Source organism: Artemia franciscana, chromosome 18 (assembly GCF_032884065.1).
Source record: "Artemia franciscana chromosome 18, ASM3288406v1, whole genome shotgun sequence".
NCBI classification, from domain to species: Eukaryota; Metazoa; Arthropoda; class Branchiopoda; order Anostraca; family Artemiidae; genus Artemia; species Artemia franciscana.
Window position 1 is genome coordinate 2,565,393 of NC_088880.1, and position 27,874 is coordinate 2,593,266.

The 27,874-nt window shown below is 37.0% G+C and overlaps 1 protein-coding gene across 2 annotated transcripts in view; it reads right to left on the bottom strand.

Moving 5' to 3' along the window:
* LOC136038500 (RNA polymerase II-associated protein 1-like) overlaps positions 1-27,874 on the bottom strand; it is a 138,704-nt gene that overhangs the window by 22,007 nt on the left and 88,823 nt on the right. For both annotated transcript variants that reach the window (XM_065721583.1, XM_065721584.1), the window contains exons 15-18: positions 24,221-24,412; positions 19,603-19,757; positions 14,351-14,477; positions 9,214-9,382 (exon numbers count right to left, since the gene is read on the bottom strand). In XM_065721583.1, the coding sequence (XP_065577655.1) occupies positions 9,214-9,382; positions 14,351-14,477; positions 19,603-19,757; positions 24,221-24,412 (643 nt within the window). The remainder of the gene's footprint in view (positions 1-9,213; positions 9,383-14,350; positions 14,478-19,602; positions 19,758-24,220; positions 24,413-27,874) is intronic.

Below are 27,874 nucleotides of genomic sequence, written 5' to 3' on the forward strand. Positions count from 1 at the left end.
TTTTTTTAAAGCAATTCTGAAAGCTTCTTAGCCCCTTCCCTTGCCTATAAAATGTCCCCTGTCATTCCTCTCTTGGAAATCTTAATCAAGAACCAGAATTTCCGTTTTATCGTTTTTAACCGTTTCCCTTGTTCGGCTGGTACACACCCAATGAAGTCCAAGTAGAGTATGGCGATTTTTCTTACGAAATAGATAAGCCATGTCTGATAAGAACAAAAGCACAGGGACGCAATAAGCGCACAAACCGTTGTGGTTGTAACGGCTTTTGTTTGGGGATATTTTTCCGTAAACGACGCGTAGGTTTTTCACGGCTTGATTCACTAGGGATGAAAAGGTAGTGGAAAGTGTTGGATCGACACACAGACCAAGCCAGCTAACTAAAGAAGAACATGGCAGAATTGCAGTCCCAGCAACGAATGGAGCGAGCACATAAGGGCTATTAAAACAAATAAACTCGCATTTAGACGCATTAACTGACAGTCCAATCTTAGAAAGTTCATTGGTTAATATAGTAAAATTAGAGAGCAATCCACGGCGAGTCCGGGCAACAAGAGGAAGGTCATCTGCATATGCAATAGAAGATAAACCAATATTACCGTAAGAAACAGAACGCAGGCACGATGCAAGCACACATTTAAATATACTAGAAGACAGTACGACAGAAGTTGCAACCTATCTATTTCTAGCAGCAGTTTTCACACCATGAAGTGGCAAAAACCATGAGACTAAGTCGAAAATCTTCTGAGAAAAAAGGAATAAAACAAGAGCTAAAAGCTGATATGGCACTTGTGACGAGGTCGGAAGAGCCAAGAGCTCATATGGCATGAGCTCTAGCAAAATTATAAGGATTAATAGATTAATTTAAAAGAGAAATCAGAGGCTTAATGCCGGTCGGCATTTAAAATAAGAGCTCTGAGACACAAGGTCCTTTTAAATATCAAAATTCATTAAGATCCGATAGCCCACTCGCAAGTTAAAAATACCTCATTTTTTCTAATTTTTCCTCTCCCTTCAGCCCCCCCTCCAGAGGGTTGAATCGGGGAAATAAACTTTATCAAATCAATTTGTGCAGGTCCCTGACACGCTTACCAATTTTCATTGTCTTAGCACGTCCAGAAGTAGTAAACTCGCCAAAGCACTGAACCCCCCCTTACTACTCAAAGAGTTAATTATCATCCCCTTCAACTCCCCCAAAGAGAGCGAATCCATTTCGGTTATGTCAGTCACGTATCTAGGACTTGTGCTTATTCTTCCCACCTAGTTTCATCCTGATCACTCCACTCAAAGCTTTTTCCAAGATTTCAGCCCCCCCCCCCCCAAATCCCCCCAATGACACTGGATCCGGTCGGGATTTAAAACATGAGATCTGAGTTACGATGTCCTTCTAAATATGGAACTTCATCCGATGAAATTCAAGATCTGATCACTCCTTTGTAAGTTAAAAATACCTCATTTTTTCTAATTTTGCAGAATTAACTCTCCCCCCAACTCCCCAAAAGAGAGTGAATTCGTTCTGTTTATGTCAATCACGTATCTAGGACTTGTGCTTATTTTTCCCACTAAGTTTCATCCCGATCCCTCCACTCTAAGTATTTTCCAGGATTTTAGGTTTCCCCCTCCAATGTCACCTGATCCGGTAGGAATTTAAAATAAGAGCTCTGAGACATGATATCCTTCTAAATATCAAATTTAAGTAAGATCCGATCTAATTTTTGTACTCCCACCCCCCCCCCCCCAGGTGGTAGAATCGGGGAAACAACTATTTCAAATTTAATCTCGTCTGGTCCCTGATACGCCTGCCAAATTTCATCGTCCTAGCTTATCTGGAAGTGCCTAAACTAGCAAGACCGGGACTGACAGACCGACAGACCGACAGAATTTGCGATCCCTGTGTGTGACTTGGTAAATACCAAGTGCCATACAAAGTAATTTTTCTCTGGGGATGGAATATTTGGTTGAAGGTTGGCTTCAGTATGACTTGGAAAAGGAAAATTTGGAAAATTTTGGAAAAGGGTTATTTCCAGGCTTTGGGCAAGCCATGGGTGGAAGTAGTTATAGGCCCTGCTAAACTGAAGGAAAACTCGACTTCCTTAAAACTTGAAACCCCCTCCCCCTCGCCCTATTTTAGATAAGGCTTGTGATATCAGAGCTCGATATGAGCCCTGATCCTAGCCATCTTTGGTCTGGCTTTCATTTGGATCCGTTGCTCGATTTGCAAGTTATACTAAATTAAACAAAAAGCTTGAATTTTCCAGCACTTAAAACCCACTCCCCCTCGTTCTATTTGAGCTAGGGTTTACATCTCAAAACTTGATGCCTGTCGCGGTCTTAGGCACCTTTGGTTCAATCTTCACTGAGATTCATCAATCTCTCGCAAGTTACACTGAATTAAATGAAAAACTTAAAGCCCCCTCCCCCTAATTAAGCTAGGGTCTTCATCTCCCAACATTGTGTCTTAAGGTTTTGGCATCTTTGGCTTGACTTTCATTGAGATCCATTACTTCATTCGCAAGTTAAACTGAGTCAAACAAAAACTCAACTTATTTAGCACTTAAAGCCCCCCCCTCGCCCTAATTAAGCTTGGGTCTCCCTCCCAGAACTCAATGCATATCATACTCTTAGGCATCTTTATTCAATTTTCATCGAAATTCATCTCTCCATTTGCAAGTTACAGTGAATTAAATGAAAAACTCGAATTTTTTTTAACACTTAATGCCCCATCGCCCTAATTAAGTTCAATTTTAATCCAAGTCCAATTTTAATACAAATCTGACTGGCGGTTCTCCCGCTATACTCGATTGCACAGACGGGCGGACAGAAAGACAGATGTCAAAAACCTATCTTGATGGATATTTTCCACTATCCAAACAGGTGATGATGCCTGGATGATGATATGCTATTGTTTTTTGTTCTTTTATTATCTAATGAGCCAACATGGCTCCCTAAGACGTTGCAAAATGCATCCGTCCGTCCGTCTGTGTAATCCCGTATAGGGGGGGGGGCGGGGTGCTGGTTGTATTTGGATGAAAATTTTGATGGCCAGATTTGGTGCCAAGGATCATGAGACACATCAAGTTGAAAGATGAAGACCCTAGCTCAAATAAAACAGGGGGGGAGAGGGCTTTACCGGCTAATAACAGTTTTTCTTTTAATTCAGAGTAACTTGCGACTGAAGTGATGGATCTGAATGAAAATTGAACCAAAGAGGACTAAGACCATGACACATATCACATTTTAAGATAAAGACCCTAGCTCAAATATAACAAGGGGGAGTTGGTTTTAATTCCTGAAAAATTTAAGTTTTCTGTTTAATTTAGTATAACTGGCAAATGGAGTAACGGATCCGAATGAAAACTAGACCAAAAATGCCTAAGATCTGGTTCAAGTTCTGGTATCACAAACCCTAAATCAAATAGGGCGAGTGGGAGAGGGTTTCAAGTCTTAAAACAGTTGAGTTTCCTTTAATTTAGTAGGGCCTATAACTTATGAATGGAGTGACAAATCTGAAGTCATATTCGTCTAAATACATTAATTTGCTGGAACGAATTTGACAAAATACCACTGCATTAGATCCAGCTAGAATTCCCTAGACTTGTTTATTGCAGACAACATTTAGATGGGCAAAGATTCATAGCTTCAGTAGTTTTATCAATAATATGGTCCTGAAGATGATGAAATGGTAGAAATCTGGTTCAGTTGACGAGATGACAAAACTTAAACACTAATGTCAGAAATATAAGCCCAAATGGACTACAGTATGCAACATTTAGCACAAAACAAGGGATTTTAGTTCACTGTCGATCAGTGAACTGTGAAATAATTTCAATTTTCTTTGTTATATAACTTTTAAACAAAAATTAAACCAAGTGTTAATCATACTATAATTTTTTTCGTCAAAAACAAATACCTTATTTCAAATCCAAAAATAGTGCATGGAGCTATATCTGAGTGTACTCTAAATCTAAAGGGTGATGTTTCCTTGTACATTGCCAAAGCACAGACACACAAAATTTTCGTTTCAAAGGTAAAGTATTAAAGGTAAAAAAGTACTATTGGCCGTTTAAAGGTAAGACCAAAAAGTACTATTGCACTTAGTTTTGTACTAAATTTTACTAAAAATATTTAAAGTCTCTGTATTAAGTAGATATGTATTATTATCATCATCGGTATTACTATCAAGTTGGAATAGTGAAAATATTATTAGAGTGGAACAGAGATAGATACAATTAAAACTTATGAAGATTATGCCATTATTAGGCAAACAAGCTCTTAGTTACTTCAAAACCGTACCAAAGTAGAGGACACCATACAGTAAAATAGAGGGCAATTTTGCAGTAAGAGACATGAAAATGTAGAGAAACCATAGAATGAGACACCATGAGAATGTAGAAGAAAAATAATTATACACACTTAACTGGTTAAAGAGAGATTTCTCTATCATTGGGGTATGAGCCCAGCAGCTTATCTTAACTTGCCCTTTAATATTACTCGAACAAGTACCCCCCCCCCTCCAAAACCACTCCGCCCTTGGAGCGTCCCGAGGAAAGAACTTCTTCTTGGAAGTAGATACAGGCTGCAGAAGAAAGTGATAAAACAACAGTATATATACTACATCATAGACAGTGCAATAGCGCTGCTTATGATGCCCAGATTGAAGTCATTAACCGTAAGTATGTATACAAAAAAATTGCTATACTAATTAGCATTACATAGTTTGTTAGGTCATGTTAGATAATAGGAAGGTATTTAATGGCTTAATTAAAAGCTGCTGCCTCTTATGAATTCGTCTTCATAACTCCACCGTCAAATACCATAATGCCATATGACCTTTTTTTGTGCCGAGTGGAAAAACTGGAAAGCATAACGAGGACACTAAAACGTAATCTTCACGGTCAAAATTTTCCTTTTATAACCTAAATAAATTCAACATTTTAAGACTCCCAGGAATATATATCATTATATATTAAAACATTCAGTCTAAAAAGTAAGGAATGACACTAACACTCAAAACAAACAGAAATAACTTTTTGACCAAATCCTTAAGAACGACTGTTCAAACAAAAGGGCTGTTGTAGAATAGCGCTGCCAACAAGATGGGTAGTGTTTGAATCAGATGCCAGCCACCCGATTGAACAACTGGTTGTATTCACGAAGTTTTTAGTTTTTAAAGAACCCATTCTTAGAAGGAAAGAACATGAGTCTGGTCAATCTTTATTTTGGTCTGGTCAATCCAGAAGTAAAATTATTATGCTTGCATCCTAAATACGTTTTACTTATGATATATATATATATATATATATATATATATATATATATATATATATATATATATATATATATATATATATATATATATATATATATATATATATATATATATATATATATATATATATATATATATATATATATATATATATATATATATATATATATATATATATATATATATATAGCGACGACTAAGCAAAAAGCAATGTGGGCAGAATGTGTTATTTATTTATAATTTTTTTTTCATTTTTTTTAGACCAGGGCACTTCGTATCAACGCAGAAACTTCAAAAAGAGCTCATTAGATTGTAAATTGAAAAGGTTAGAGCCCTTTTTAACAGTCGAAAGTGATTGGAGGGCAAATCACCCCTCCCACGCCCACCGCAGTTAGAGGGTCCGAAAATTATGTCTTTGAGGATAACAAACCCCCACAGCCGTCGGGGCAAGGGTTGTAAGTCATACCCTGAGGGCATATAAGGTTTTTATAGAAAGCGTGGTCGTATAAACTTTGGAGGGAGCTCATTGCATTGGTAATCAGAAGTTCTAGTGCACTTTTTAAAATTCTAAGTGATCGAAGGGCGGATATCCCCCCCACACACCTCGTATTTTCCCGAAATGGATCTGAGAGAAATTTTGAGATGGCCATTTGTTGTCGTAGGAAATTCGAAAAAGACTCATTCGATTCGAAACTGAAAAGGCTAGTACCCTTTTTCATAGTCAAAAGTGGAGGGCAACAAGCCTTCTCAACCCATCAATTCCCAAAACATATCTGATCAAAATTTTGAAATAACCATTTTGTTTAGCGTAGTTGAGAGGTCTAGACATTATGTCTTTGAGGAAGACACCCCTCCCACACACACACACACAGAGACCTCAGGATTTAAGCTATGTCCCGAGGGCATATAAGGTTTTTATGGAAAGGATAGTCGTAAAAACTCTGGAGCGGAATCATTGGATTCGAAATCAGATGTTCTAATGCACCTTTTAAGAATCAAAGTGATCGGGGGATAGCCACCACCACAACCCCCACTTCGTACTTTCCACAAATGCATCCAGTAGAAATTTTGAGATAGCCATTTGTTCAAAATAGTCCAAAGACCATATAAGGTCATTGGGGTTGAGTCCCCAGAGTCTTGGGGTAAGGGTTGTAAGTTATGCCCCTGGGGCACTTTCTTTTTTCCCGAACACATTCAATTGAAATTGTGAGAAAGTCATTTTGTTACCAACAGTCCGAAAATCATAAGACAATATCTTTAGGGTGGACATAATCGCCCAGAGCCCATGGGCAGGGGGGAGTTCATTTGATTGGAAGTCGGAAGTTTTAAGAATGGAGGCAGGATATTACGGTACAAAATTTAGGATATATAGAAACTGTACGGAATCAATTCGAAACACAGTATTACCACACTATTTGTCAAGCGGACGCATCAGAAATACTTCAGAAACGGTTGATGGTATTAAGCTCAAACTTTCAGCGCACGTTGAAGGGAATATTGAAGAAACCAAAGGTGCTATGCGCATACTGCTATTAATGCTGCTACAACTATTGCTACTGTGCAATCTAAGGGTATTAAGGTGAAGCTTTTAAGGAATGCTTAGGCGGATGTTGAACTAAATCAAAACAAACTATGAGCATGTGGACTTTCAAAAAGGTTACAAAGCCATATCTGAAGAACCACTTATATTATCAAGTTAGTCCTTTAAGGGTAAGTTATGGGGGATTTTGAACTAACCAGAAGGCACTATGTGTATATATGTGTATATTTGATATTATGCATGCAGGTTTTCAAAAGGGCCGATAAGCAATACCAGAGGCAGCACCACTTTATAATAGCTAGAAATATCACTGAAAATTTTAAAGGAGCTGATTCGATTCAAAATTAGAAGGTAGAGTGCCCTTTTTAAGATTAAAAAGAGATTGAAGGGCAAGCAGCCCTTTTCTCAAGCCCATTCATTTTCGAAATACATCCAGTGAAAAGTTTGAGACAGCCATTTCGTTTGGCATAGTAGAACAGTAAAGCAACTATTTCTTAAGGAATATTGGGCAGGTCAATCCCAATTATGCAAATATATCCTTATACTTTAAAACTAAAGGCTGTTTTAAACTAAATCAAAAGGCTTTATGTTTATGGCTGCCAATAAGACACTTCAGCAATATATCAAGAGCACCTGGGGGTATTAAGTTGAAACTTTTGGGGTTACTTTTATTACTACTTTTGCTACTACAACTGAAACAAAACATAATAGTTTAAGCGTATCCAGGTTGTGAAAGAGCATACATAGAATTTTTGCGATTAATATTAAGTTTAATTTTTCAGGACAATTTGAGGTATAAAATTAAATTAAAAAATACTGTTTGTTTCAGGATTAAAAACCGTTGGAAAAGTTTCTCCAACATAAAAACAGAAACCTAATCTATGGATTCTTATAGAAAAAACTGAAAAAATATAAATTATTTTTTTCCATGAAAAAGACTACGTTAATAAAAAACAGACAGAAATTAATTTAAAGAACTGTTTCTACGAAACAAATTTTACAAAGACAAGTAAATCACTCCATTAAATCAAAAATGAGCAGAAACAAAGTCAAATAATCTTCCAAGCGTAAAACTAACATAGTCAATATCAATAAATAAATGAAATTCAAAACGAACAGAAATTACAATAAACACCCGAGTCAAACTCAAAACAAGCACAAATTATCACGAATAGGGCTGATAGCCCCCATGATTTCTCAAGACCAGAACATAATTTCCACTTTACTGAAAAAAACAAACATTTTGAATGTTTTCACTATTTTAGCTTTAATAGATCAAAAATTATTAACCCTTTAAGAAAACTTTAACATCCTCATATGTTTATTAAACTGACGATGCACATTCCTTTATATTATGAAGCATGCACTGTAGTACATTTTAGACGTTTTTGTAGACATTTTACTAAATTTAGTAGTACAATTTGTATTACTAAATGTTTAGTAATATTTAGTATACTCGCATGACAATTAGATAATTTTTAAAACCCCGAAATTTCGGAAATCCTTGACTTTGAAACACTCTTCCTCTCCCACGACAAGCCTTGTCATGATAAATGGAAAAAGAAATTTATCAGAGACAGTTAGGCCCCCCCCCCCAAAAAAAAAAAAGTCTAAAAGCCCTTCCCTAAGAGACTGAATGATGACTACCTGAAAGAACCATTTTTTTCTACTCAGTTGTAGAGCAGTTGCGCTGCAAAAAAAAAAAAAAAAAAAAAAAAAAAAAAAAAAAAAAAAAAAAAAAAAAAAAAAAACTGGCAAAGATGACGATGCCAAACAAAGCCATCTAGCCATCTAGTAACTTAAAATATTGGCAAACACATTGGCAAAACAATGGTAATCAAACATGCAACTACCAGTTCTACAAGGTACTGAAGTTCCTTTATTTCCAACTCACATTGCGTTCACAAAGTTGAAGAAGATTGTCTATAAAAGGCATGGTGCACGATTTGTAACCACTCAGAGGACAATTTTAGCTTAATTACTAATCCTGCATAATTTGAGCAAAGTCTCTCATTGGCATAATTCTACAGAGCATTGGCAGTTTAAACACCACGGGATTTAATAAAAATGTTATGCATGTCTGAAAACCAACAATTTAAAAAAAAGAGTATAACTGTTGTGTAACAAATGAACTTATGCTAACGAGGTTGTGTGCGAGAGTTGGATGTTGGTCTAAGGGGTTAAGCGCAATGGGTTATGTATACATTATATGGTTCAAGAACAATACAACAGAAAACTGAGGAAAAATGTTCATTTACTGTAGTCTATACAAATGACCTTATAAGCAGCCCCTGTGGTTTTTTGCAAAGACGATATAGTTTTGTGCAAATGATCTTGTGCTGCTGTGACTGTATTCATAGAGCGGATAATTACCTACACAATAAGCAAGAAACTAAACAACACTTACAATTTCTTGTGAGGTCGTGAGGAGCCTGAGTACGAACGGATGCTCACTCCAAACTAAGCGTTTCAACTCTGCAGCTCGTTTTGGTTGGAGAAGAGGAGTTAGAATATAAGCTCCAAAGACTGGATCCCCATAGGATACATCTTCAAACTGATTCAGTAAATTTACATACCTGAAAGATAATTTTTCCTTTGTATAAAATGATTAAAAGGTCCTACTTAACAGAACTTAGTGAGAAGTAAGGGTTCGTATGCCGATTATGCCTGATGGGAGTTCAGAAGCTCCTTTTTCCTCCACTATAGATATGTGCCTGAATTCTTGTAATAAACCGATTTAGTGAACAAGAAGGGAAAACCGAATCCAGGCTAAATTTGGTGATAATGAAGAGCTAGTATTTTAGTGGAATTTTTCAATAGTCTGGTTAAAATCATACCTCTTCAAAGCGAAGTGGACGGGTCACTAAGTTGCAGTCATCAGGGCTTGTATCAAGAGGAGACGTAATTTATCAAGTATCCTTAGTCACAAATAATATTTGATACTCAAGCCCTATCTTTCTGGATCCTAGGATCAATTCCAAATCCATAAACAGAGAAGAGGAGGGCTTAACTTCTTAAGTCATCTAGGGATCTCCAAAAAAGTATAGACGAGTCCTAACCAAAACTGACCGAAATTAAGATTCGCCCATCCTATTTGTGTCTTTTGTGAGCCCAGGTACAACCCAGCCTCTGCAGAGGACAAGGTCCCTAAATTCTTGTAGCTTGACCATCTGCCAGAACGGATTGTCATATTTAAACGAAATTTGACGGAAAGTAGAATTTAGTTTCCTCATCTGCCAGAAGAGGTTGTCCGATCTCAACCACATTTTATAATATTGTTAGTATCCCGGTTATATCTCTCTGTAGTTTGAAGCCAATTCGAGCTTATGTAGGTGGTCTTTTTTGTAGTTGTTGTAGGTTGTCAGGAACCTGCTGCTGGCAGGGGTTATGAAACATAAAAGAAACTTGTTCAAATGTAGCCTTTAATTTCTTAGTCATGGCTTTCCACGTTGACTATGAATAAACATTGTGTGAGGGACAAGAAAAGTCTTCGGATTTTTATTGCAAACTCATCTACCTCGAAACGACTTCAGATCAGAACCAAAATCGTTAAGTTATGAGACCCAGGCCCAAAGTTGGGGCCAACACCTGATTAAACTCTAAGATATGTGTGGGGAGAGGGGGGGGGTAAGAGTCTACAAATATCTCATCATAAGCCAAACTACTATAGAAGTTTGCGAAAATCGTTCGAATGAAGCTGGTAAACAGCGACTAATATTTTTGGAATCTCACAATTTTTGCATTAGTAAACCAGAAGCTAATTAAATGAAGCATAACAACTTTTAATTTGAACCGTGACTTAAAGTCCCCACTCCACCTGAGCCAAACTGCCATCGAACAACACCATTCCAAGAAGGCAAGTTCTCTGACATTTTCGTATCCATCGAAGGTTTTCTGGATTTTTATAACTTACAGAAATATCTACGCACCATGTTAGCAAAATTTTCACATTTCTAGATATATCCTTATTTCACTCGAGCTTTCCGACGATTAATTTATTTAAGATCTTTATTATCAGTCTGGGACAATCTGTTTCTGCGGTTCCAACTCTATCCTGCATGAATTTCCCCCCTTCAGCCTGGTTTGTATACCTCAATGTTCGGTGTACCGCTGAAACCTCACACACAGACACGCTTAATCTTATATGAAAATATATGTGCTAGAAAAAGAACCACTTCACGAAATTTTTACCACCTCCCTCCAAACTTACGCCCTTCATAAAAAGAAGTCTTTCAGGTTGAGCCTCTGATCCTCTAAAATATAGCCTTGTGTCACCCATCTCCACTTGCTATGGTTGACAGTTGGGCTCTCCAGCTATTGCTCCTTAATATACTTTTTACTAATACCTTTCCAAATACGAATTGCAGTTTTTAAAACAATAAAATCATTTTGAACAGGCACTTCGACAAATATATGAAGTTTACTATACATATGTTTGTAAACACGTAGGATTGAGCGGTCAAACCCATGGTGGCTGGCACTAAGCAGTAGCTGAGGATGTATCCCCGAATCAAATGCCCGTGATACATCATGACCAGCCATAATAACAATATCCTTATTTTCTTCCACGTATAACAGAACATTTGCAATAACTCGGTGGATATGTTCACGGCTCTAGCTTTTTTAAAGCCAGACTGATTGTCTGGCATGGGAAAAACTTAGTTCATCTCATCAATAACTAACAGCTCTAATAATTTACAAATTACTAGTGAAACAGTTATGGGTCAGTAAAAACTACATTTACTTTTATCTTTGCCTTTCTTAGACATAGGAGTCACAATACCAGCACAAAAAACATCAGAAACTAACCCACTATAAAATATTACCTGGAACAGCATTCGCAAATGGTGTAACAGATTTATATTTCCGAGTACTAGATGCATGCAACACAACTGGTCAATCCCACGTGAATATTTTTTTTTAAGTTTCATAATACATAGACTAATTTTTCCTAGGTTTACCGTGAACCCTAGACCAGATTCAAAATCACCCAAGGCTATATCCAGCGCTGAGGAAAATGCATCTTGTAAAGTAGTATCAGGGGGTGAAAACTCACTAGTGTAATATTTGACCCAAGCATGTTCAGAGGGTGAGGTATAGTCATTTGACTGACATTCGGCTTTCATTTTGCCAATGAAACGCCATATCTCATTAGGGGTTTCTAACAGCCTATTACTACATTTATCTACAACGTCTGCCTTATATTTACTAAGGATCTTTGAAAAATTATGCTTAGCACAAAGTCTAACATAATTAACAACACCAGAGCGAGGTCAACCACAATCGTTCCAAATACGATACCAGAATTTAGAAGTTTCACATGCTCGTACAAGCTCGGGGTTAAGAGACCATCTAGGAACTTCAGATGCAACGCGTACTTTACGTTTAGGCACAGCAGCACCTTCTGCGCATCCCATGGCACGAGTAAGCTCAGAACAGTATATGTTAAACATAATCTGTTTTTCACTAGCTGACACATCCACATTCTGCTGAAGGAGCTGGAACAGTATTTTAATTTTCGCCAAAATACTGTCGAGAACACTTGAGTATGATGTTAAGTCAATTATGTTACATTCGGACTTAGAATACCACTTTCTTTTACTTGGGAACCTATTCTCAACATGAGTGCCTTCGAATGAGCAGTTAATGGGAAAATAATCAGAAACTGATACGCCAGTGTCAACGTGACAATTATCGAGTGCTTTTATATTGTTAGAACAGAGAAAGAAATCCAAAGAGCCAGTAGAGCCTGAATTATGGACATAGGTGAAGGAGCAATCGTTCAAGACAGGTTTTGAGTCCTTGCATTAGCATTGTCATTCAAATCACAATTAAAATCTCCCACATCAATCACCTGACCATGCTTATCTAAACGTTCCCTGACAGAGTACATTATTTTGGCGCATGCCAAACTAAATCGCTCTTTTGAGACAAGATCACGGTAGTCCGTTGAGAGATAGACGGAGAACACATGAGTATCCCCAATTTTCACAGCTATGTAATGTTCGTCTTCAGTAACCAGCTGGGTGGTAACGCGAGAGTTGACAAGAATGGCAACCCCGCCTGAGGATCTCTCTCTTCCCGAAGAGATAGCAGGTAGAGCAAAAAGTTAGATACAGTCATTTAGTTTCAGTAGAGAGACAGAGAAAGCAATCAGGAAATGCTCCTGTAAACAAAGCACATCATTACAGCATGGTGCACTTTCAAGAAAGGGCAGTTTTTCAATTACACTGCCATTATATTCCAAGAGGACATCTTTGGCTGAGGAGTTGTCATTTATTCCCCATTAGCTTCATTGCTACTGGACATTTTATACTATAGCAGGGATGGTCATCAGAACCGCACAATGCACATTTTACACCCTTAGAGCATCATGTGATTAGAGTTCTTGTGATCATCGACGCAGCGAGAACATCGAGTATTGTTTTACGGGTTTGAGCTGCATGCCCATAATGTTGATAATTATAACATCGCATTGGTAAAAATTTTTACTCCTTAATTCGAAGTTTCTCATAGGCGAAGGTCAAAGGGTTTTCGAGACCTTACATTAGATCAGCCTTACTTTCGAAAAACTACTTATATGAACGAGTGTTTCGTATCCTTTCTGCTTTTAGACAATTCTCAATCATTCTGCAGAGATCAGTGGCCGCGGCGTCATCAGGAATGTGGAGTACAATGCCGAAGTGCCAAAGAATTTCCTTGGCCTTCAACAGTACATCGGGCTTGTACTATTGCGCAGATTTGGAAACAATATCATTGCTTGATTTCCCGCTTTATTAGCACGAAAAATGAAGTTCAAGACAGGATTGTAGATTAATTTTATCCCTCACGAATCAGTTCCTCTTCAGCAGCGGAATGAAATTTCACAGTGTCTAAAAACAAGAAATGGTAGACGGGGCCAAAGTTGGAATGTTCACAGTCCAATTAGGATAGCCAAGGGAGGAGCCAATTAGAATATATATATATATATATATATATATATATATATATATATATATATATATATATATATATATATATATATATATATATATATAAATATATATACATATATATATATATATATATATATATATATATATATATATATATATATATATATATATATATATAAATATATATATATACATAAATATATATATATATATATATATATATATATACACACATATATATATATATATATATATATATATATATATATATACATATATATATATATATATATATATATATATATATATATATATATATATATATATATATATATATATATATATATATATAAATAAATATATATATACATAAATATATATATATATATATATATATATTTATATATATATATATATATATATATATATATATATATATATATATATATATATATATATATATATATATATATATATGTCTCAATACTATATATAAAGACAGATACAGAAGATGGGCCGAAAAGCCCAAGATCAAATATCTATTTTAACAGGAATTATCAACAAAAGCAAACTTTGAAGCATATAAGTGAAAAAGAAAATAAGACTTACAGTTCTTTAAAACTAGACAGGCCGGGAACTCTCGCATCAAAGCGAAGATAAGGGCTTTCAGTAAGTATAAGTTGAAGCACAGCCTGTAGAGCGGCAGAGATTGTTTCATCCAAAAAGAAATCGCTACCTGTAAAATTTATAAGTGAATCAAGCAGAATTGCTTGATTCCAACCCTGATAAACCCCAAACAGGGTTGAGTAAATAGAACAGCGTTGCCATTGGCAAAGGAGAATAAATAACTAGGAAAATGTTAAGTTGCACGTTCATTTGGATTTTCCCAGTAAAAATATCACCACCAACAAAACAAGTAAAGCACGTATGTAGACAGAGACTACCACAAGAAAAACTTGACTCTACAGTGTTTTTAATTTTCGCAGTTTAATTTAGGAGCTTTAGATTTCACTGGGGTTTTTCTTTGGGTAATCCATGTTTGAATACTTGATTTACGTATTTGACTTTTGATTGAAGTTTTGATACGAAATAAAGTTTGTATATACGTATTTTCAGTGTTACAGAAATTTTTTTTTGTGAATTTGAGTTTTTAAGTATTTCTGAATTTTGGTTGTGATAATTCCAGTCTGAAAACCAGGCTTAGTTATTCAATTTTGCCTGTCAGGAGTAGTTTTTTGGCAAAACTTTAAAAGAGACTTGACAATAGTTTGGCAAAACTGCTATATATTTAGGTTTCTTTTCTCTAGCCTAAACTATTTTAGACAATTTCTCCAGTGGGTTTTCCTTTAAAATTTCTGGTTTGGAAACTACTTATTTGATTTTACCCTAAGTAATAGTTTCGATAAAAAACTGTAAATTGCACCAATCTGCAAAAGATATAAATTATAAGACTTACTACTCTCCCTTTGGCCATCCTTTTTTAGTACATCACACCCAACCCAAGGAAAAATCTCCCACCACAGTTCGTCAAACACAGCTCAACCATTAACAAACCCTTCCCTATTACCAACTCCCACTCCTCTTTTAATCAGCTCCCGTCAAGATCACTTGAACAAAAAATATCCTACTCGTTCCTATATTACATCCCACCTCTTAGAAACGTCAGTACCACCCCTCCTTCATCTACCTTGCCAAACAACATCCCATGGCTACTTCCCCCTACCTCAGAGGCCTTATTTCCTCTCCACTTAGAGAATGTGGCCATATACCCTCCCCACTCTACCACAAACCAACGACTCCTTGACGGACATAAATCACCATTCCCACCATGGCAATCACTAGGTAACAGCTGTAGACAGATTATCCCCTTTCCACCGTAGTTCCGTTCCAAGTTAATAATATCCACGTAACTATCCTTGTTTTCACTCATGCCCGGTCCAATCCCCCTTTTAATCCTATTTCCCAAACAAACCCCAGACTTCATCCCGAAAAAGATGGCTCTGCTTCAGATCCACGTTCCTCCCATTCACTTCTGGCTCCCACAATTAACACACAATTGTTCACTTTAGTAACCGTTTTACTTTCCCAAAGCTCCTTGCTAAAAATGCTGAAAGCCTGAATTTCCAAAAAATTGATGGAACAAGAGGCCCTCTCTCAAGTACACAAAATTGATGTAATTGCCGCAACTGAAGTTCAACCACGGACCCTAATTTATCAAAAATTAATAACCACTCCCAATTCATAAAACTTCGTACTCATTATCGCCCCCTAGGTAAAAAGGTAGGTGGAATACTATTATTTGTAGATAGTTATCTCTTTCCGAAATTAACTCATACTCCCAACCTTTCAGATTATGATGTAATCATTTGGGTGAGTGTAAGACCCAAAGTACCCCCCCCCCTTTAGTTTGATTGCGTTTTGCTGCTTCTATTATTCCCCAAACCAAAACGCTACACAAAGACAGCGGTTCTACTAGCAACTGCATAGGAGTGCCGACTATTTATAGTCATCATCTGGTATTTAGTGTTCATTTAATATACAGCTCCATATTAGCATTCCCGAACGCCGGTATTTTCCTAGTTGGTGATGCTAATGATCTAAAGTTAAATTCCCTTTGTAGTTCCCTCAACTTAAAACAGATAATAAAAATACCAACAACCAAAGGAAATTCTACCCTTAATTTGATTTGCATCAACATGCATGCTTTCTATGTCCCTTTGCCCCCGTTTAGGAGGAAGCTACCATTTTTGTTTCTTATTGAAGCCTCTCTCTAGGTTTAGTCATACTTTTTCTATTACTGATTTATATTATCGCCTAATTTCCAATGATGACATTTTCGAATTTGGATTACTAATGAAAAGTGGCTGGCTCTCAAGAACATTGACATTAATGTTAAAGTCTCTAACTTCCAAACTATGATTAAAATGAACTACATCGACTACTTCCCTCAGAAAAAAGTAAAAAAATGTTCTAATGACAAACCGCACATTACTAGCCAATTGAAAAAGCTAATTAGAATTGAAATGACCCACTGCGTAAACACATAAAAAAAGAAATACATGAATCTACTTTTTCTACTACAAATGTAAAGTAAAGGATTTATTCTCTACAAAGCCAAAACAATGGTATAATAGAACAAAAAAACTAGGAAAACACATAATGATATAGATTTCCATTTCCAAGAAGACCCCTCAGCTACAGCTAATGATCTGAACAAATTACTTTCTTCCATTTCCTCCCTCCCTCCTCTTTGACACTCCTCATGATTTGTGCTTTCTTAATTTTCCCGTTATTTCGCCCTCAGATGTGGAGACGAAAATGAAGAATATTAAAAAGTGCAGTACTTGTCCACTAGACTTCCCGATAGTACTAATTAAAGCCTTTGTCGACAATCTCTCAGAGCCTTAGTCCTTACTTTTTAATGGAATTATCTCTACTGGTAAATTCCCAAATTATCAGAAATTAGGTTTTATTACTCCCGTAGAAAAAGAAAGATAAAAGGAAGGTTTTGTTGATTTCCATCCCATTAATCTTACTCCAGTTTATTCCAAGTTATATGAAAGCTTTTTGTAGTTCCCAGTGGATCCAAAATGTTGAAAACAAGTCGGAAATTTGCAATCTACATCTCTCACCCACTATCTTGCTAATTTTATGTACACAATATCTAACACACTTGAAAAATCCAATAACTTGCTCAATGTTATCGCTGTTGACTTGCAAAAAGCTTTTGATTTAATTAACCACAATACACTGGTAGAAAACCTATCAAAGGACTTTCAAGTTAACCCGTATTTAATTAGAATATTTGCGTCTTTCCTTTCTAATAGAACGCAACTCGCGAAATACCTGAATGTATATTCTGATACCCCACCCAATTTACAATGGTGTTCCCCAGAGAACCCTCTTAGGTTCGATTTTATTTCTTCCAATGATAAACAATCTGGGTGTCGATTTCTTGGATAGATCGAAATCCGTTGATGATATAACGGTCTTAGAGACATGCTTAAAAATTTTTAAAAGTAACCCAATGGATATCTTGGAATCGATATCAGCAGAAGCTGTAAATAATGATATGAGAGTCAACCCTATAAAGTCAACGGTTTTAACTATTAATTTCCTTAAACTCCCCCTTCTTTCTCCTGTCCAATCGCCCCTGAGATGTCTGTTATCACTATGAAACTACTGGATGTTACCATCTCATGCGACATAAAATGGGATTGCCATAATTAATGACATTTTAAAACGTACGAATGCCGCACCTTCCCTCCTTGAACTTCTTAAAAAATTTAAACGCTCTAAATCCAATTGTTATAGGATTTCCATATCATTTGTACGCCCAACCCTCGAGTAAGCAGGTAGGTAGGGATGCTTAAATTTCAACACAAAAATTAAATAAGTTATACTACAATCAACATTATGTTACTCAGTTTAGGGACCTATAATGCCCCTGTTAAGCAGCTAAAACGCCTGTCCTGTTTGGCATCCTGGCATCTCTATTGAATTATCTGACAGAATAGAGGTAGTCCAAAAAATATACCTGGGGATTATCTTCAATGAGGGTAAAGTACCTTATATTTTCCTTCTTCAGTGAGTTAATCTAGTCACCATTATATATTTTCCTTCTTCAGTGAGTTAATCTAGTCACCATTATGAAAAGAAGAGCAAAATTTTCTTTGCGTTTCGCTGACAATGCCCTTCATAATCATCGGACAACTTGCCTTTTCTCTAGCCGATATTCACCCCTTCGACCCCACCTCCCACGTTCTGCTTCCACTGAAAGATATAGAAGAACTTTCATCCCTTAGATAGTTGACACATTCAATCAGTGAATCTCCGCAGACTCCTCATTCCTAAACTCTCCCTTTTTACCTCATAGTTTTTTATTTTAATGTTCAGTTTGCCAATTTTTAAGGTTTTAATTTTTTAGTCATATAACTAACTTATATTTTTGTTTTAACTATTTTATCTCCTTTTTAATTTTACGAGTTTTCATCATTTTGACATTTTTACAGACTTGGCATTGACCTTATGGTTTTATGAATTTAGTTTGTATTTGTTTTTAACATTTATACTTATTTGACATTGGCCCTTTTATAATTATTTGCCGTTGCTTGTTAGTTTGTTTTTGGTTCTTTTTTCACTCTATTGACGCTTAAGTGCGAATTCGGCCCATTTGGGTTTGTGATAACCGTTTTCCAGTAAAAAAAAAAGGTGAAAAATATGGCATTGGACTTTACAGTCCCTACCGGCGGTGCTCATCTCCATTTCTTGGCCCTTCAGCTTGGAAGTACAATGGAGGGTTGGAGACCAACCATTCAGTGCTTGCACACACCCTTCCTGTTTACCTTCTCCAGATTTCTCCCATTACCCGTTTAGAGCTTGGTTGAGCGGAAAAGTACCCATTTAGGGACAAAGGGAGAAGTATCCTTTTTCAGTAATATATATTATCTTACTAATAATATGATCGGCTTATGAAAATATGTTACAAAAATAAACGAACGAACATGAAATTATACAAGTTTTAATTAAATAGTTTATTTTTGTTTTCAAACGGTCCAATGGGGCCCCTAGGGAAAACGTAGCATTATCCTGAAAAATTAACGACCTTGAAACAATCAGAAGAAAATAATAGCAAATTGCAGTTTTCAGAAATGAATAGACCTAATTCAAAGGGGCAAAAATCCTTCTGAATCAATACTCTTGAAATTACGCTTCTGTACTTGCTCCAATCCCTTTTGAAATATAAGTGAATCCATTTTTATTCCTATGGGGCAAATAGCTACAATAAACTAACAGATAATTAAAATAAAATTAAACCCAAAAGAAATAGAAACAACGAAATAATTAATAGAAAAAAGTACCAGCAAGGAATAAACAGGCAACTCTAGAGAATCTAGATATTGGTGACATGATATTTATGAATGATTTTTTCGTTAGCTGGAAGAGGTATATCCACATCATAACGTGCTTCAAATCTTCAATTTCTTCTTGGGGCGTCTCCTCTCTAGTGTCTCCTCTTCATAGAAGAAAAAACAAGAAACCAGTCAGTCAGATATAAAATAAACCAATATGATCTATAGTGACATTATTGGTAGTGGTAAGAAATGATTGAAAATGAAAATGGATAGATCAGTAGCATTCCAAAGGCTAACCTTGCAAGGGCATGCTGTAGAAATAACGACAACAAAAAGGAAGAAAAAACGATAGGTAGGTTTAAAGAATAATAGGTAAGAATACAGCAAAAATAGAACAACAAGTGAATTGAATCAATACAATGAAATGATTTTGTATCTTACATTCAGATTCAAAAATTAGGTGGAAACATGAAGTCAATTAAGTACACATTAACAAATATAAAAAAACTACATTTCCTGACCTGGAACAACATACTAATTTATTCTTTCATGATAATTTTGTTTAAAATATATTTTATTTTATCTCGAGCAAATATATAGCAGACGTTTCCTCTTAATAAAGAAAGAAGGTGGACGAATAGCATATAACATTCGCAGATGATAGATCCATTTGATTCATAAATATAATAAAAATCTGCGATAAAATTAAGAAATTTAGATTGAAACAGATAGATAATGGCCAAAATAAAGATAAACACTAATGAAGGTAATGGTTCTCGTCGAAAGTCCGTTCTCATGCATATTGTAGGACAGTCAGAAATAACTCCACGCACCTTTGGATATTTGGCTAGCCACCGGAGAGCTAAATGTACCAAGGAAGATCAGATTAGCAACCCTCCACCTGAAATTAATTACTACAAATTGCTACACTCAAAACCCCAGTTGGACCCAAGCCCGTCAAGGACGCTGCCCTTGAAATATCACTGAACAAAGTAGCTTCAAAGTTACCACCTGAAATGTCATGACGCTGAACCAGCCTGATTCTAAGCTTCTATTAGGAGAAAAATTAAATAGATACAAAGTGACGATCGGAGAAATAACTGAAATACACCTCACACGAAGCGGCAAAGAAGACATAGGAGAGCGACGGACACTGCTTTGGTCTCGTGAAACTCAAAGAAGAGGAAGAGCTCTATTGTCATTCAAACTGATTTCATCACGTCTACCGAGAGCAAGATTCGATGGCAAGCACGGGAAGATAAATGTTTTTACCTAATATGCCCCGACAAACGATGCCTAGGATCAAGTAAACGAGGATTTCCACTCCTTAATGTGCTCCGAGCTCTCCACCATGCCACCACATGACTGCCTCTTAGCCATAGAAAATTTCAAAGCAGTATCACTAACAGCACTGTTCTTTACAATGCAGCTGTTATAACTGTGAGGGTGGATGATAATGGAACATACTCTGAATGATAATGTTAAATTGCTTCATCACCAACGCCCTATCAGTCACAAATACATGGTTCGTGAGAAAAGACACGAAGTACACGCGGTAAACAAACGATGACGGGACGATGAAACGCTGAAAAGATATTGCAAAGTACACACGGTAAAGCAACGATGACAAAGACAAAGAAGATACTTGACTTCATCCTTTCGAACGACGCTGACTTTCGTCTATCCTGAACTGCCACCCATACATAGATGCCGTATACATAGAAACTTGGCAATGTCAAGCGTTGTCTAACTTCTGCTAGGATCAAACAACGGCTGAGGGCCAACAAGAGCAACTCCTCTTCCTCCAAAAGGACATAAATCTCTTGATTACAGCAAGATCCCTCTGTTGACGGGCAGTATATGGCTGAAGTCTGCATTTGTCTTAAGGCACTCTGCAGTGCTCAGAAAGCGAGTCAGCATGAGACATTTCTAAGGATAATGTTCTCGCAGCAGTCACAGAAACTGTGGGCTAGAAGCAGCGAACAAAAGAAAGACTGGATAAGCAACTAGATATTAGATTGAATCAGGCAGAAACAGTTAGCGAGACTACGAGGAGATATGACACTCTACAGACAGTTCAACAAACAACATAATTAATATACTCGTCAAGGACAATAAAGACTTGATTGCAAGTAGATCCACTCAGCTCAAGAAACCTGCCAAAAGGCAGAAAAACTTTAATATGCAGGTGAATTAAGAAGGAATTAATCAAGGGTGGTCACTGTTGCTGCAAAAGCTACCCGTTCACCGGACGGTACGAGTTTTTCACCTGAAATAAAATCTGCCACAACAGACTCAAACCAACAAAGCAGCCGGGACGGTGGAATTAATTCAGAACTTTTTGAAACAGGGGGCCTGATGATATGCTACATCTAGTATTCGACATCATATGGCGCACTGAAGTAACACAGTCACGTTGAAAGCAAGGAATCCTTGTGCCAGTGTTCCAGTGCAAGGGCAGCGAGACAGATTGCAGCAACTACTGTGGTATCACCATACTGCCTCTTCCTAGAAAGTTGTTTGCGATCCTGTTACGGAAACAAACAATAAATTTACTAAATACTTTGCGCCAGCCTCAACAAGCCAGATTTATGCCAGCCATATCGAGAACCGAGCATGTGCACATGGTCAGACTGATAAACAAGAATACACTCAAATTCAACAAAAAAAGCTTAAATAGATTTCATTAACTTCTGTTCTGCCTTTGATACTGTGGACAGACAATTTATGCTGCTAATCCTGAAAGCCGTGGGTCTACCAACAAAGATGGTCAGCCTTTTTAAAGAGCTCTACAGCGACGCAGAAAGCGGCGTTCTGGTTCATGGGAAGCCCCATGAACCCCTCTTCTTCCTTTCCCATCAACAATGGAGTGTGGCAGGAATACACTGCTGAACCTAAGCTACTTAACTGCGTATTCGGCCATATTCTGAATGAAATACACCGCGGCCAATTGAAACATGTCGGTGTCAGTTATGCCCAGAGAAGCCTTTCTGATATTTTCACACATGATGTAGCTATCCTTAGTGAGAATCTTGATCAACTTAAGTCTGGACTTGAGACGCTCTCTTCCACTGCCTCTAAATCTGGGCTGAAAATTAACTAGAAAAAAAACAAACAAAATATAATACACATAGATAATACCGCATCGACGTCATCCTCAATTGCTGAGATCCATGACCAAGCTATCGACGTGGGAAGGCAGTTCACATATCTCGGATCAATTATGTCCTCAAATAGCAGACTTGGCACCAAAATCTCCGCCAGATCAACCAAGGCAAACTGTGTATTTGGACTTTTGAGAGCAGTCTTCCTCAAGCAGCAAATTAGTCGCCATGTCTAAGCTCGAATTTAAAAAAACATAGCTCAAACTAGACACCTCTTTTGAACAGAAGGCTTCAAAGGGTAAAACAAAATCCTTAACACTGAGATCCAGACGATCTTCTAGCCAGATAATCTTTCTACTCAAGCGAAGCCCCGTTCCTTGGTAAAGCTTGCTCCACCTCACTCCAAGGACCTCTGCGAGGGAAATCACGGATTTCAATCCCTCGAAAGATGAATGGTAACGTTCTCAAAGGGGGCTACACATCAGTTGGGCTGATACAGTAGATCAACGCCTCCTAAGCCACAATGTCAACTCAAAAGAGGCCCTTTTCTATCCCTAGATAGAACCACCTAGAGAAGACTGACGGCACTGTCAACTAGTTCCCACTAGGCAGACAAATCCTGTTGAGCAGGAACGTTAAGTCAGAAAAATAAATCGAGCAGTGAAAACCATGCATCTCTATTTCTGTGCCTAACGATGATAGACCTTAAAGAAGAGAAAACAAGGGCATTGACGTAAAGGGTGGATTATACTACCAGAAAATTTCTGAAATGATATTCTCTACTGCCAGCATTCCTTTGGAAGAGAGAAGGGCAGCCATCAACAATCTCAATGATCACAAGACGAGAAAATAATGTTTTTGTACTTTTGCTCTCACTTCCATCTAAGTTTGGTTGACATATGATAGCTAATTCTCATAAATATCCTGAAGACACAAAATGCAAATTCTGAAAAACATTTAGTTGTTTTTTTTTTAAGTTTTTGTTGTTGCTTTTTTTTGACCGATCTGTTGTGACTGTTTTGCAGACCTTTCGAAGGTTTATCAGTAACTATTTAAATCTAGTACTATTACTACTACTACTATTGCTGTAATGCAGAATTAACATACTCATTAAAATCAAAGAACAGCTAGCAGCAAATCATTTGTTTGTAACATACCCATCAAGACCATGGCTGGTCTTGATCAGCGTTATTTATGTTTAATATTGATTTTGTGCGACCAAGACACTATTGGAGTTCTACTTAGTTTAAGGTAAAGAGTTGCAGACACAATTCAAGTTCGTCTTTGCGAAGAAAAGGAGTGGTGCCATCTATTTTCGGGTTTTATTTTGTGTTATTAATTTTATTTTAGTTGGTCAGCAATTATATTTATCAATAATACTGTTTGATAAATATTTTTACCCAGGTCATTCCATCAGTGGAATTAAAAATAACGAAAACAAGTTAATGAAAAAAAAAGCCGAGAAGTAGCATTCTAAACAGTTGAAAACAATCTAAAGAAAGAGAGCAGGAAATACGCACTTTTTGGATTCTTTGTTCATCCTTGCCACGATTGGACGAAATGGCCAATCAAATGGAATTGCAGTGGCACCACCGTGTGGCAACGTAAGAGTGGCTAGCACTTCAGGGAGGCGTTGAATCAAAGCCGTGCTAGCTATTAACTGCTCCTCGGGTAAAAGAAAACCTTCATAAACACCACGTATTCGCCTTAAACTGCGAATAAAATAAGATATAATACAACAAGTCCTAAAATGTTCAGATAAATAAAAATTCAAATATAAAACAACCAAATAAATACTAAGTATTCGATGCAAATTGTAAATAATATAAAAAATAAATAATACAACACAAAAATAAATAATCATAAAATAACTAATAGCATAAATAAATGAAAATTCAACAACAAAGATAAAATCAATAAAAATAAACACAACGTATTCGATGCAACCTACAAAAGAAATGTGTAACGAAGTAAAATAGTTTATTTGTTAATTATACGGTATGAACTAGTAATGAGAAAGATAAAAATACCAATTAATGACCAACCTTGTAAATCAAATAGTACGAAAAGGATAAAGAATATGAAGGTTAGCAGCAATTTAAAGTGAATGTTTATAAAATATACCACAGGGTCGTGGAAAAAAGACAAGTACTGTCGAACATACTAAGTGTTTTCCAAGATTTCCGGTCCTCCCAACTCATCCCAATGACAATGGATGAAGTCGGGATTTAAAATAAGAGATCCGAGTTACGAGGTCCCTCTAAATATCAAATTTCATTAAGATCCGATCACTCGTATGTAAGTTAAAAATATCTCATTTCTTTCTAATTTTTCCGAATTAACCGTCCCCCCACTGCCCCACAGATGGTCGAATCAAGGAAATGCCATTTCGAGACTATTTCTAATTTAATCTGGTTTGGTCCCTGATCTGCCTGCCAAATTTCATCGTCCTGGCTTATCTGGAAGTACCCAAACTAGCAAATACGGGACAGACCGACAGAATTTGCGATTGCTATATGTCACTTAGTAAATACCAAGTGCCATAAAAAAGGCTAAAACACATGGCACATGGCATTGCATTCTCTTGAAGATTTAATTGTTTTTGGGTATCAACAGGCTGCTGATGTTTAACTTTGTATGGACAAAAACTTATATAATTACATCTGGTTATTAATATTTACGACACAACTTAGTCAAGCTGAGAGAAATGTGATACTATCATGAAACATAATTTTGAAGCAAACAACAGAAATATCTTAGAAAATATCAGTTTCAAGCTGTCAATGGACCTAAGATGGGCTTAGGGTGCAAAAAAAAATGTATTTCAAATTCCTTCGTAGTGTAAGCACTAAATTGGCATTACACAAAACCAAATATTAAAGAAGATAAAACAAAAACAGGTGATTAATAATGAGAATCCAAATTCAATAGCCTAAAAACTAAACCAGAAACCTAGCCTGAGCCCAAAAAATTCAAAATACTAAAAGGGCCATTTTTATGTGATAGAAGACTTCACTATACTTTTCAAGATGTTGAACATCGGGAAGCTAAGAAAACTCATTTTATTTTTTCTAACTTGCACTATCTAATAAATTACTTTCTAAAACAAATTAAAATTGGCATGGATCCCGGAATTCTGTTCTGGATCTATAATTGATTTTCAAAATCCCTTTATATTCAAATTTACCATTGTGCTATTACTTAAATGTTGTCTGGATCTCATATCTATGCCATAATCTCTGGATTATCTATGTAGCTGCATAGATATGACATAAATATCTCATCTTGAATATCAAATCTATGCAACAGTCTCTGGATTATCTATGTAGCTACAAAGATATGACATAACTGTCTCATCTTGAATATCAAATCTATGCCACAGTCTCTGGATTATCTATGTAGCTGCATAGATATGATATAGATGTCTCATCTTGAATATCAAATCTATGCCAGAGTCTGTGGATTATCTATGTAGCTCCATAGATATGACATAGATGTCTCATATTGAATATCAAATCTATGCTACAGTCTCTGGATCATCTATGTAGCTGCATAGATATGACATAGATGTCTCATCTTGAATATCAATTTATGCCAAAGTCTCTGGATTATCTATGTAGCTGGAACGATGACATAGATGTCTCATCTTGAATGTCATATCTGTCACATTTCCTTGCTTGTTTGTTATCTATATATATAAAAATAAGTTGTCTGTGTGTGTGTGTGTGTCGAGTGACGTCATGTTTGTGTGTCGACTGACGTCATGTTTGTCGACTGACGAAATTACAGACCGGGACATCGAGACACAAATGACGACCGGGACACCGGGACATAATCAATATAAATGACGACCGGGACACTCAAAGAGAAAGTGACCGGGACACAAGGAACGTTCGATTAGCAATCACCATCAACAAAGCACCGGGACACAAATGACGACCGGGACACAGGGAATATAAATGACGACCAGGACACTCAAAGAGAAATGACAGACCGGGACACCGGAACACAAATGACGACCGGGACAAAATGACGACCGGGACAAAAATGACGACCGGGACACCGGGACACAGGGAATATAAATGACGACCGCGACACTCAAAGAGAAATTACAGACTGGGACACCGGGACACAAATGACGACCGGGACAAAGGGAAACAACAACAACGGGGACGCCAGGGGGCACAGGGGGATATATAAATGACGACGGGGACACAGGGAATGTTCGATTAGCAATCACCATCAACAAAGCTCAAGGGCAATCATTAAAATAATGAGGTATAGATCTGAATACAGATTGTTTTTCCCATGGACAATTATATGTTGCATGTTCAAGAGTCGGTAAACCTGACAATCTATATATATAAAAATAGGTTGTCTGTGTGTGTGTCGAGTGACGTCATGTTTGTGTGTCGACTGACGTCATGTTTGTCGAATGACGAAATTACAGACCGGGACATCGGGACACAAATGACGACCGGGACACCGGGACATAGGGAATATAAATGACGACCAGGACACTCAAAAGAGAAAGCGACCGGGACACAAGGAATGTTCGATTAGCAATCACCATCAACAAAGCAGCGGGATACAAATGACGACCGGGACACAGGGAATATAAATGACGACCGCGACACTCAAAGAGAAATTACAGACTGGGACACCGGGACGCAAATGAAGACCGGGACAAAGGGAAACAACAACAACGGGGACGCCTGGGGGCACAGGGGGATATATAAATGACGACGGGGACACAGGAAATGTTCGATTAGCAATCACCTTCAACAAAGCTCAAGGGCAATCATTAGAATAATGAGGTATAGATCTGAATACAGATTGTTTTTCCCATGGACAATTATATGTTGCATGTTCAAGAGTCGGTAAACCTGACAATGTATTTATATGCACAGACAATGGGACAGCCAAGAATGTTGTATATTCGCAAGTTTTACGTAGTTAAAAATACATATATATATATATCTATCTATATTCACAGGTGGGACACAGGGACACAACTACAATGGCGCGTAACCAATATGGCGCGTAACGACATACGCGCGCGGGGGGCTTGGGGGGAGCGAAGGGCCCCACCAACTAGGTGTTGGGGTGGCGCGAACAGCTAGTAGGGAATATAAATGACGACCGGGACACTCAAAGAGAAAGCGACCGAGACA